The sequence below is a fragment of the Amia ocellicauda genome, chromosome 3 (genome assembly GCF_036373705.1).
Source record: "Amia ocellicauda isolate fAmiCal2 chromosome 3, fAmiCal2.hap1, whole genome shotgun sequence".
In the NCBI taxonomy this organism is placed as follows: Eukaryota; Metazoa; Chordata; class Actinopteri; order Amiiformes; family Amiidae; genus Amia; species Amia ocellicauda.
The window spans coordinates 41,437,213-41,450,530 of record NC_089852.1 but is presented as its reverse complement, the minus strand read 5'-3'; the positions used below and the strand labels follow the sequence as shown (position 1 = coordinate 41,450,530).

At 39.7% G+C, this 13,318-nt stretch overlaps 1 protein-coding gene across 2 annotated transcripts; it reads right to left on the bottom strand.

Annotated features, from left to right (window-relative positions):
* Positions 1–671: 671 nt before the first annotated feature.
* mpzl1l (myelin protein zero-like 1 like) lies at positions 672–13,187 on the bottom strand. Of its 2 annotated transcripts, XM_066699513.1 has the most exons (6): positions 13,017–13,187; positions 10,728–10,894; positions 9,250–9,463; positions 7,782–7,911; positions 3,795–3,900; positions 672–3,179 (listed from the first exon to the last, which is right to left on the bottom strand). In XM_066699513.1, the coding sequence occupies exons 1-6, from the start codon at positions 13,084–13,086 to the stop codon at positions 3,078–3,080; spliced, it is 789 nt and encodes a 262-aa protein (XP_066555610.1). In that variant the 5' UTR covers positions 13,087–13,187; the 3' UTR covers positions 672–3,077. The 2 variants fall into 2 exon arrangements, with proteins under 2 accessions (XP_066555610.1, XP_066555611.1); XM_066699514.1 differs by lacking the exon at positions 3,795–3,900.
* Between the last annotated feature and the right edge of the window lie 131 nt (positions 13,188–13,318).

Here is a 13,318-nt window from a genome sequence, read left to right as displayed (position 1 = left end):
TTAAATGGGGATTCACTCCCTTTGTCATGACACCCCTATATAAGCTCAGGTACAACCAATTGCCTTTAGGATTCACACAATAATTTGAAAGGAGTCCATCTGTGTGCAATTAAAGTGATTCACATGATTTCAGATAAAATACACCAGTCTCTGTAAGATCCCACAGTTGGGTAGTGCCTTCAAAACAAAGATACTATTTTAAAGACCAAGTAGCCTTCAAAACCACTATAAAGTTGTGGAAAGGCACAGATCAGAGGAGGGGTATACACATATCTACAGCATTAACTATCCCTTTGAGCAGTCAAGTCGATCTCATTTACCATTTCTGAAAAACCCATGTAAAAGCCGGATTGAAATTTGCAAAAATATGTATATGGTCCGATGAAACAAAAGTTCAATATTTGGAATATTTGAAATCTGACAGCACATCACCCAGGTAACACCATCCCTACTGTGAAGCATGGTGGTGGCAGCAGCATGTCATGGGGATGCTTTGCATGGGTAGACAGCAAAATGGATGGAACCAATATTGATTCATCCCGCATAAATTATTTTCTCTCCCGATTTCTAATAAATGAATAAGCTTTTCTCTATTACAGCCTCGGTTTCTCATCACATTGCATCCATTAGGATCTGTACTGTACTTAAAAATACAAAAAAAAGACAAAATACACAGGGAATGGATTTTATAAAAAATTAGAATAGGTACAATAACTGTTTATATATATATATATTTAAAAAAAGAACATACAGTATCACAGGAAAACAAATCTCTTCGTACTTTTAAGCAGAGATGATGCACAAGTGTAGGAATAATTTGGAAAACAAAGGCACAATTTATAACTACATTCCAGTTTTAAGACAAAACAATATTTGTATTAATATAAGGGGAAAATGTATAGTCCTACACATGACATTGTGCAGAATGGTTTTCAATACAGACTTGCAATACAGAGAATAGCACAGGTACTAACGTGTTCAAGACCAATACAAATGATTTGAAACCGATATGTATTACAAGTGTACCAGCATGGAAGAACATTTGCTCATAGTGTACTCCTCCACATCTATAAACAGCATCTTATTTGAATGCAAAAAGAGACTACAAAATAAAATAAAATCTATAACACCAATGATTTAAAAACCTACTAGGGGTAGTTCCAATCTCAATGGAACACTGAGGAATGTTCGAAGTGAACTTGATTTGTGTTATCCGAGGTATGGTTTTATCTAACTTTTTTTGACAGGTAGCAGTTCAACTCGTCACCGTAGATCATAGTTTATACTCTCCATTTTGAGAAACGATTGGAAGACAATACAATGGAATGTAAAGACCCTTAAACTGGAGAGACTTCACAGATCTTAAGACTTGTCGGTGTGTGTAAGGCTCCATTGAAAGTGTTCTTATCAAGTGCAAATTGCTGAGCTTGACAAATAAATTTCCCCTGGTGATAGCAAGGGGCTGCAAACATTTTAGGAAGCGTAATCTTATTGCATGATGCTGTAATGTTAAAAAAAAAAAAAAAAGCAACACTGATCGTCAGAACTGATTGTATGACTTTAAAAGATGGCACTGGTGCATGATCTGAGAATTCCCTTGTGAGAAACAAGCCTTTTCATATTGTGATAAAATGTAATTTCTACCATATAAGAGAGAGATAACTGTACACTTTTTTTTTTTTTTTGCTTATAGTATTGTAACCGTAAATGGTGGCAATCGTAAAGATGTCTGAATGACTAACTCTGTAGTCAGTAAAACAGTGGTTTTAAGATTTGGGAACTCTTTGTTTCCACCGACATTCGATCCTGGTTCCCAAGACATTTTTAGCGATCCTTTTAAAAGTGACCAGAAGAAGGCCAGCATCTCATGTGCTCATCCAACTTAGTCCAGTTCCATCTGGCTACAACAGAAGAGTAAGAGAGAAGCTTCAAGTAATCTGAAAATATGTCAAAGTCCCTTTAGTTGTAATAGTATGCGAGTTAAATAGTGGGCAGTAAAATTAAAACAGAATTGTCATTTTTAAGAAAGTATTGGTAACGCAGTATTGCACCTTTTGATCCAAAGCAGAAACAATGAATGTGAGCCAGGAAGGGCACTGCAATTATGTTGTGTTTTTAGAAAAGAATGTGAAAAATTAAGCCGTGGCACAGCCTGGGTGACAGGGTAGTTTGCCAAGCTATGAACACATTAATACAAGCCTTGTGTGAGAGCATAAGCTCAGAATTATACGAGATTAGCGTTATGCAGTTTCCATCCCATTTTGAGTAGTAACATGCATTTCCACTGTCACAGATACCATTCGACACTGCCATATTCAGCTTATAAGGCAAGTTCGTCCCTGTGCCCAAAAACATAAGCACCCAGGATGTTAAGTATTTCAAACAAAACCATAAGGCATTGTTGTAGTGATTATTCATAAATTACATGCAAATATGTCTTATGTATACTTATTCAGTCATAATCGCAGTATTTCACAATTCGCTTTTAAAATCTGTAGCGAAGGCAGTGAATAATTACATAATGAAACTGCTTGCACTACATTGTACACATTGATTGAAGTACAGCACAGCCCATGGGATCACATTAAGACAATATTGTTTTCAGAATCGGTTTCCATTCACTGCGATTAATAAACTTTTCTTTTTTAAACTACAATCCTAAAATTATGTACCTACAAAGCATTCCAGACCTGTTCTCGTTCAAAGCTCTCAACTGGTCATGGTGGCTTTTGTGATGCGACTAAATCTTGCCTCAGCAGAAGCTATTGCCGAGAAATCTAATACCGTGTACCGCAGCTACTGCGATTTTAAGGCTAATCAACTGTTACCGTGTTTCAGCCTCCAAGAAGACATTTAATTTGTAATAATTTAATGCTTAGTTTGAAGAAAAGGAAATCTATAAAACCGAAACAGAGCCCTGCAATCAAGATATGTGCACATATGAAACATTTGAACATGCAATGCTTTCAGCACCAATTAAATAGAATCTGTTTACATATATTCACAATAGGCAGCTATCCAGGAACTGTCTGTATTAGATCATCACACTTCATCCTTTCCGTGTTCCACTCCCGCTTCTAGTTCTTCCGGATGTCAGCATAAACCACAGGCTCATTCTTGGGCAATACGTTCGAGGTCCTGTTGCCTGAGTGATCTAGCTGGGCGTAGATCACAGGGCCCTGCGGAGAGAGAACGATGGATCAGTCAAACAGTGATCCTGAAAATGGTCGTTTACTTAATGTAACAAACCAGCTTACAATATACAGACGTTCCCGGGGTCACGGAGGACTCGGATGTTTTTATAGAAACAGTTTTTGACATAGAATAGTAAAGGCTATGATAAGAAACCATTCATACCTGTACATTAGCCCTATAGTAAGAACATATAGGAGTGCGTTCCATCTTACAGAAATTTCGACTTACAGACAGGTCCCCGGAATGTCCCCGGAAGTCCAGAATAAAGCCCCAAAACACGGACTAAATATTTCAATGGAACCACACAGGCAAACATACCATCTGACACTACAGATCGTTAGGGCTTGTAAACTGACCAGAATTGGGATCTACTGCAGCTTAAAGTTGGTCACAGTCACACAATATCGAGATCAGCAAAGATCAACGCTACCACCCATAACCGATAACAAACGATCAAAGTGACAAAGTTCACTCCTATTGCATGCCATCCCAAGCTTCCAGTTCAGCCACGAAACACCACCCAGAGAATTCCAGTCGGACGCTGTTCATGCGAAACAGCCTTACCCAGAGACCCGCGGCGAAGTCTTTGACATTCCTACCTGGACAGGGGCAGTTGGACTGCTACACCTTGAGCCCTTGGTACTGGAATCGGCTTTCTTCCCCGGCCGCGTTGGTTGGGAAATCACACTCTCGGTGGAGGTGCAGCTAGTTTACGTTTGATTTTAGGGGGAGGTGGTGGGTAGAGGAGCGGTATGCAGGTCGGGTGGGGTTGGGATTACGGTTGGAGGTGTGGATTTTTAAATTTCAAGGTCAGATGTAGCAGACAAGCAAGCGTTGGCGTACAGGGACAAAACAAACAAAAACAAAAAAATCAAAATGAAGACAAACAGAAAGACAAATGCAGTGAGTGATGATCTCAATTGACACACAAATTGCACTCATATGAAGAATTATCCTGGTATCGCTACAAAACACTTCCCAACACTTATTAACAAACATACACACACAAACATATACGGACACATATTAGGTTGGACAGGACACGTCAAATGAAACTTTAAATACTGCGATTGCAAGGAATGTGACAAATTCTATAACTGTGAGACAGAGCACTCAAACGGGTCTTTTTTTAAAGCGCTCTAATCGTTTGACCTTGTACACAAAAGCACACAGCGTCTGAACAGAGGAGAATGTAACTAGACAAAACAAACCACAAATTCAATGCCATAACACTGAAAAGTTTCTTAACTTTGTCTTTAGATTCATAAAGACTACTTTTCCTTATTTTTATATATTTTTTTGCTTTGTTTCTCAGATTAGAGAACATGGCTGGGCAAAGCAATCTACACATTCTGCTGTCATAGGCACACTATCTTGGAGCAGAGAGAAAATTAAAGTGCATCACTCCATTGTTGTGACTTTTTGTATTATTATTACTCCAAGTGTTTTTGGTTTTAGAAGACTACAGCATTAGACAGACATGGTCATCAAAAGGTCATATTTTTTCAAACAATATACAACCCTGCTGGTGTAAACAGCAGCAAGTAATTGGTTCTCTGTCATTAAAAACTTGAAAGGGATTTTGCCAAGACTGCTCATCTGACGTGGCATGCAAGTCAGGCCATATGAAATGAATGCTCTGAGTTATGGACAGAGCAGAGGCTTTTAAATGTACTGTGGGATTGCAAGGAGGACCTTACATTTGCCACTTCCTCATAGCTTTACTGCTAAAACAGTAGGGTTGAAAAAGAAGTGTCCAAAAGCTAAAAAAGCTCCAGAAAGTACCAAAAGGATGGTGAGGTAATTTGACTAAAAATATATTGAACAACTTTCCCAAATTTTAGCATAGAGTAAGAGATCTGACTAGTAAATGTTTATATGCATCTGCTATATTTAAAGTGGGCAATTTATTAAAGTGAATGATATCCACTGCTATTATACGAGCGTCTCTTTTTCTGGCACAGTCTGGTCAAATCTCAAAGGGTTTAAGGAATTCAGACTTCCACATTATCTGCACCCACTGCAGTTAGCAGTAATGCTCTTTGTATTCCTGATCTCCAGATAATTGTTGTGAACACGGGGGAAAAGAGACTTGAAATGGCAAATTTGTTGTCTTTTTGAGAGACAGAACCTGCAAATTGCTATAATCTAAACATCATCTTCCTCTTTGTCTCTGCCCAGTATGTCGCTGTTTTTGAAAATCAGCCAGAAGTCAAAAGTTAATAAGGAAATAACATGAGAATGCTTAATTGTGCAGCATGACTATGGTTGTGGATGTTTAGCTCTGTCTGAAGATCTTCAAAGTCATACAGAGCTAGGGACACCTGAAAGCTCTAGAAAAAGGTTTTGAGTTACAAGAAACTGTTTTAGTAACACATTTATAAAGGTTAAATAAAAAGGTTTGTTATTTTGTAGAATCACAGGCATTCCGTGCAATACACAGTTAATTGGGGTTATTAGATGACAACCAAGGACACAGTGTTAGTTTTGTTAAGACAATGACCGAACAGCATGAACTATCCAGTTAGTACATGAGCCGAAAAGCCAAGCTAGCAGTGCGTTCTGAACTGCAGTGTGTGGAAATGTGGGGGATGCGACAGTGCTGTTAATCCCAGCATGCACCACTTAAAGATAATGACACGCATTCCAAAGAATCCTGGTTGAGATGGTTAATCGCCCGTTTAGTAGTCGTCCTTCAAATAAAGTGTTTCCATTTTAATTCTGCGCCCCTCAAAGGATGTGCAAGTGTTGACATATTACATGTGTATGCTCCGTTTTAATTGTTTTGAAATTGGATAACAAAAAACATAAGAAATTGTGCAAACTGCTATGGATAAACAGTGGCTAAGGTAATACGTTTTGGCAGTGCATCAAAGCATTCCACAGAGGATGCATTTTATTTTGGAATTTATAGATACTCAGCTTAAAATGGATTAGTGATCTGAATTGTTTAAAAGCTACAGGCATGACTGAATTCTTCTTTAAGATTTTAAATTAATGTTGGCCTGAAGTCAATTGTATGCGATGAAGTAGCTTTAGATAGTGGCAATCCTTTGACAGCACAAGAGGTTTTGGTGTTTTCTGGGCGAACACTCATCAAAATTAAGAAAAGTTATGAAATGCTTCAAAATGCAGCTGTATGATTTCTGTATAAAAACTGATTTGAAACCTAACCTTCTTGCGAGTAAGGCACTGCACAACTAATATTTGAATTAGACTAGTAGGACATAATACAAGATTTTATTTAAAAAATAGAAAAGCACACCCTATCTGGTCATTCAGATAGTTCTTGGAAGGTTGGGACTGTTCATAACCATTGCTTTTGTTAATAGCTTTTTGTTAAGTGCAGTGAAAGGTTGTAAACACACTAAAAACTCACGGGCAAATACAGGATTATAACCAGGGAGAAAGGGTTTCACAGGATGTTAAAACATGAACAGCTCAAATCCAAGGAATTGGTGGCACATGCAACAGGGGACTGTGAGGGACTTGGACTCCTGGTCTTTGTCAAACAGCAGCTCAAGCCATTCTGACAAAGGGCAGCAGCATAAAGGTCAGTTTGCTCAAAACAACCCCCCATGTAAAAAACAAAACAAAAATAAAACCACTCCCAAGGCAAAAACACAACATACCAAGCCATTAAATACCAAAGTAAAAGCAAACCACTTTGCCCCAGGAGATCTTTACTTTAAGGGCATTTACTGTTTAAACATGGTTTATGGCAGACATAAAACAATCCAGTTTATATTCTGTCCACACTGAATAATAAGCACAGACTATTCTGTACAGTACATCTCATAAAGCAAAGTGGCGTTTATATCAGCAGAAATTCCCATGCTTTCAAATTTATTAGACAACTCCACATGAGACTCCCTAACAGATCATATACTGTGCGGTTTTTATTGTTCCATATGGATCTCAGCTCATCATTAATATTTCAGACACCAAGTCAGACAGACAAATTAAAGTGTGTGTAGAACGAGGGTTGACAATATTTTAATAATGTATATGCTCGGGAGATATTTTGTTAATTTGTGGGCAATACGCCTTTTTCTACCCAATGCTATGTTTGCATTAGGTGGAAGAATAGCCTTCATGCAGTTTTCAGCACTTGGATCACAAACTAATGTACTAAAGTGATAAAATAAATGATTGATCAACGGATTTTTGCACTTACACACATGCGTGAACACATGCCATCCCTAGCAATTAACTCCATACGCACATACACCTGGGCTTTTAGATGTTCAAGTCTGTGTGTAATTCACGTGGAATCGCCCTACTGGAAGTAAGTTGAAAGGCAAACAGGCTACCGCATATAGGAACTTACCACTGGACATTAATACTTAATATGCTCTGCAACATGTCTTTAAAACAAGATAAAATCCCTGTTACATTCAAATAAAATATACAAAATACCTAAAAACCACACTTTAATAATATTAGCAGGCACTATGGATGTGTTTAGGGTACTTGATAAAATATCTTTCTTTGCACAGGCAGCTACTCATTCTAGAACTGCACTTCTAGATACAGCTCCCTTGACAACACCTGGGACTTGAGATAACGCATAACTTCCATCTTACCCTTCATATTCATGCTTGGGTTCCCGTGTCCTCAATATTAAATAGAAAACGAAGATGATGAGGGTGAGGCCTAGAATGGCTCCAATCACAGCCCCTGCAATTACTCCAGCATTCGACTGAGGAAGAGCATCTGGAATGGAGTGAAAAACGTCATGAGTGGAAGTGATGCAGCAAAACAGTGGACACTAAATTGTGTGGGAGCAGGGAAACCCATCCAAGCTGGAGTGTTTATATATGAAAAACAAAAAGCACATTAAACTTCTCAGATGATGCATTAGAAAAACAAAAAGGTGGCGCATTTAAACGCATCCGGAGTGTGATTAACGCGTGGCATTGTTTTCACTTGGCATCCCGTCTGCTGGTACAGCTGGGGCAAAATGCAGATAACCTCCAGTCCTCAGGAATTCACCACGTCCAACTGCTGTCACAATGTTCTGTGCGTTGACTGAATAACTGACCATTTAAAACACATATCCAGAGAGTGCAAACCCACAGCCATCACAAGCGGCCTCAACATAAAATGACATGCATACGCCTGGGCAAAGATCTTGAATGCAAGAGTTTCTGGCACAGCTTCTGAAAGGGACATCATTCACTACAGAACAAATTTAAATAACCCCAAACAGATGGAAGGCAGGCAATATTGTGAAGAGATATTCCCAATTTGCACTTCTTTTTCTTCAAAGCGTAATAACAAATGTTTCCTCAAAACACCGCCAAGAACTATTCAACAGGAAATGGCAGCTCAGTGAATCACAATATCCAGGATGTATTTAAACAAAACAATGGAGGAACAGCCAATACCACAACTCTGCACCCATGGTGGAGAGACACAATGGGGGGGTGGTAAGGATACCAGCAGAAGAGGAAAGGAGAGAGCGGGAAGGGGCATAGGCTGGGTGAAGGTCCGACAGGTAGATAGGTGCCAGGTTATGGAGGGCTTTGTAAGGAGGAGGAGTGACTTAATGACAATATGATGCACAGGGAGCCAATGTAACTGAATAAGGACTGGTGTGATATGGTCAGATCTAGTGCAGGTGAGTATTCTAACAGCAGAGTACTGGACCAATTGTAGTCTATTGGCAAGTTTAATAGGGATACCAGTAAGGAGAGAATTGCAGTAGTCCAATTGGGAAGTGACCTAGGCATGGATAAGGTTTCAGTGCTGGAGTGTGACAATGAAGGAGATACTGCGAAGGTGGAAAAATGATGTCCGGGTGATGGCTTTTATGTGGGGTTCAAACGAGAGCATACTGTCCAAGACGACACCAAGGCTTTTGACTTGTGTTGACAGCGGAAGCGGAAAACCATCCATGTTGATACTAAGTTTCTGCTGGTTGGAAAGAATACATTTAGATTTTGTAAGCAAGGTTTCACTTCTGAAAGACACACAACAATAAGCTGTTAACTGAAACGCTGTGGTTTGCCAGACTCCGACCTTGAGGAGATAAAATAATGCTATATTTACCTTTTAGCACAACATGTAGCTGTATACTCCCTGGTGTCACGACTATGTCAGGGGGGTTTTTCACATCGCAGGCGTAGGTGCCGTTATCGGTAAACTGCATTTTGGTCACTTTTATGGAGGCATCTTTCTTATTGAGGTCTCCAGCCCACATCACTCTGCCCTTGAACTGCGGCATGTCCCCAGGGTACGACTTCCCCTTCGAGAAATAGAAGAACTGCGGCGAGAGAGAGAGAGAGAGAGAGAGAGAGAGAAGGTGGGTTATGGACATTTGAGACAATATTAACAAAAACACAGATCTTTACACCATTCAATGATTTATTTAAAATTAATAAAATCAGCAGGTTTTTGGAATGTGCGAAATGCATTATAAAACAGACAATGGGAGGAAATGACTGCAAGAAGAAATGACTTCTTCTAGCATTGAAACACGCTGTGACGACATCCTATGCAACAGCTGGAGGCTGCCGTTAGAGGGGTAAACTTCAGATAAAACCTGATGTATGCAAAAACTGAGGTTTACCAACAAAGGAGTGAAGTGTTTAAAGACCTTTAGGTGCTGTTAAAAAGAGGAGTAAGAGGTTTCTTTGGGACTAACACTACAATTGCAAAATTGTAAGATAGATGAGGTATGATAAGACCTTTTCGGGGACAGGTTGGGATGGGATAGTATCATTATATATAATAGAGGAGATAACATTACCCTCTGGAGAAAGGAAATGAGAGAACATCGTGTCCTTCCGTTACAGTTAGTCTCAGTGGACCATGAGTTTTTCATTAGGTACGAAAAGTGAAAGGAAAAAATATCTATTCCATTTTTTAAATTTGTATTGATCAGTAAGTGAATTTTAATCTCAATTTGGCCAGCAACTATAGTAAATGACAAGATATCTTTCTTAAAAAAACAACATTAAAACATTGCTGGGCATTTCCTGTTATTTTAGGAGACAATTTAGCCATGAAAAGAAGCTGCCAGCTATTGGGGAGGGGGACGGGTTCATCCAAGAGGAAAAATCTGTTCTCTGAGGAAGAAAGAGGAGCTCAGAGCCACAGGTTCAAATGAAAACAAACAGGGAATGAAACAGAGCCAGGAAGTGGGGCCTGAGCTTAACCCTTCATTGCAGCGACGTACAGCTCCTAGGGCCAGAATAGAAATACGTTATTTTTAACCAGGTCTTAAGCTAAACGTTTCAAGAGACCTTGATGTCTCTCTGAACCAGAAGTGGTCCCATCCATTTCAATCATTGTAAAATGCATTGATGTTTGTGGAACCAAACAATAGCTCATGGCATTAAAAGATTAACAAAACCATCCCGTTAACGACTGTATGAAACTTCACTGGAATGGAATTTTAAACAGGGCACCTCACAGTGTTTAAAAACACTAAACAGAAAAATATGTATTGTTCTACACAACAGAGCTTGCTTTAAATGTCCAGAATTGTCACAAAAGCCAAGGGTAAAGAAATGCAGTGCTCTTACTGTGGCCGCTCTCTCTCCCCCCACCGGAAGGAAAGTCCAGGACACTGCTGCATCACTGCTGACCACCTCCTTCGACGTAAAAGTGCACTTGAGGATCCCCACGGTCCCGTTCTCAATAAAAAGTTCAGAGGGGGTATAGACTTCTACTGCGGTGACTGGAAACGTACCTGCGTGGGAGAGAATCACACCATGAACACTGTTGATCTAAGCAACAGGCGTTACATTTCACCACGGTAGATACAATTAAATTTAAAAAAACACTCAAAAAAGCACTCTTTTTATGAGAAGATCACTCAATGTTAACAGAAAAAACAGGACACATCATTTTATCAGCCCTTCCCCCTCTCTTGGCTGACACCACGTTGGCGCTTTTGCAATATATCTGTCTGGGCTAGTCAGGACCGTTTGGACATAACAGCAAAAACTGAACTGCACATGCATTGGATTTTTTTTAATTATTATTCATTATTAAATCCCCACCCAAATCTGTTAAGAGGAACGAGTGCACAAGCAAGAAAATCATGCTGACACAGACCCAGGGAAAAAATGCCCTGGAGGCTCATTTTCTACAAATTGGTTTAATAGCAGGCTTACGGTTTCATACTGTCAACAAAGCTGCTACATTTATCAAACGGAGCTGGAAACTCTGGGCTTAAGGCAGAATTGAAATATGGATTGTGTTCTCTGTATGCTTTGTAGTATTGCTATGAAACATCTGAACAACGAGTCTAGCTCTTCTTTTGATGATTAAAAATAACAGTACAAGGGGAGAGGTGAATTGTCTTTTATCACATTACAAACAAAAATGTTGAAGAGCAGTTATCACAAAGAGCATTTAAGCAAGGCTCAAGCAGAGCTGGGTGTGTTGTGAATCCCTGAGCATGGCTGTACAATTAGCACAGCTCACAAGAGTGAAGAGGAAAGGAAATGAGCTTTTCCATCTTTATCAGGGAGATCTCTTGGTTCATCAGAAAAAATTGAGAATCCGATTGTCTCGCATCCCATGAGGAACAACTCCTTCCACTTTCAGGATAGCGCTAGAACCCAATCCGTAAAAATACACAAATGCCAAACCCCTCCTGCAGCATTTAAGTAAATTAAAAGCTTACAGTACATCGCCCTTGGAGGCCTGCCAACAGATTGCACACTTTCTCAATCCCATCATTAAGCTCTCCTAGAAGACCACAATCTATACAGCTTTTCACCTCAGAGGTGTACCACTGTACCACTGATGTTCTGCTGGAGCAAATTTGGAGTTGTGTTTAAAATGAATATCCTTTTAAAAGCACCGAACCTACCAACTTAAAGTTATTCCAAAGCATAATTCCAAGTGTCAGCCTGCTCAAGACAGAAACCGCAGGCCTTTGTCTTTTGCACTATTAAGAAAAACATTTTATATACACATTTAATATTTTTTATCAACTACACCATGCATTTTATGAACAAAGGTCTGTATGTGAGTGAGTCACAGAACACCATTGAATCCTGTTATCAAAACAGCCATTTGTCCCCCTTAACAAACGACACAGTGTGGGCTACAGCACTGCAGGGCAAACACACTTACTGGAGGAGAAACTATAGTACTTAGTGTATTGGTGTGTTTTTGTTGGTTTGTTCGTGTTTTAAACCCTGTCTTGCAACACCCCTGTATCTGCTGGTTGTTTGCTTCCAACCGAGTTCTCAATTACATAATTGAGCCCTTAATTGACTTTCTAATTAGATTGCAATCCTCAAATGTTTAAGTGGTGGCAAGGTATCAGGAAAAGTGTCAAATCAACATTGTAGGAGCTAATTACATTATTTTCTCAATTGAGGCTTTAGGTAACATTCATTTGTAACTTGTGTGCTTCGTGATCCTTTGCATGTTTTGTAGCATTAGCTGGAGTTTTTAATTAAAATATACATGACCTTAAGATATCTATACAAGATCAATTATTCGTTGGAAAACTAGACAGAAGTGATACTTGTCTATTGCTAGTCATTCCCGTGTGACGGCAGGCTTTGCCCTTCCCAGTCACGGTACCTCACTGTGCACCATGTAAAGACCCGCTTCATCCAACGGAATTAGGATGAAGAGACCGATACTGATGAGACAAACAACTGGGTCCTTGCGGTTTTAAAACAAACTAAAGCAACATAGCAATGTGACTTTTCGCTGAAACAAACAAACAAACAAACAAAAAACAAGATGATTAAAAGTCTGAGATTTCTTGCTGAAATGAACGCAAACCAAGAACACAGTAACTGTTTTCTTTCTTTCATGTCGATTCAGGCTAGATTTTCACTTACCCAAAAAATGCAAATGCGATCCAAACAACAATACGAACACGTTTGCTGAGATTAACAGCTTGATCTCCATTGTTCCGGGGGATTTTCACAATTGTTTGCTCTTTTGTTGTGATCAATATCACTCTCGCTGCTCCAGCACCCCCTCGTTCTCTTCCTGCATTTCAACAGGAAGTCCCGCCTCTCCTCGCCGAGACTGTTGATTGGCAGACCCCTGCTGCGGCGCTAGAGGTGCCCACAGCTGCCAATCAAGTCCAGCCCGCCCGCTGTAGCCAATGCGCTCACACGCCTGCCCAGCGCCCGGG

What these genes read in the sequence shown, in the direction of transcription:
- mpzl1l (XM_066699513.1), bottom strand. Translation starts at nt 13,086, where the DNA reads ATGGAGATCAAGCTGTTAATCTCAGCAAACGTGTTCGTATTGTTGTTT. An exon ending in GGGGAGAGAGAGCGGCCACA is followed by an intron (nt 9,464 to 10,727) that starts GTAAGAGCACTG and finishes CTCTCGCCGCAG; the next exon opens with TTCTTCTATTTCTCGAAGGG. An exon ending in GTCCAACTGCCCCTGTCCAG is followed by an intron (nt 3,180 to 3,794) that starts GTAGGAATGTCA and finishes CTCTCTCCGCAG; the next exon opens with GGCCCTGTGATCTACGCCCA.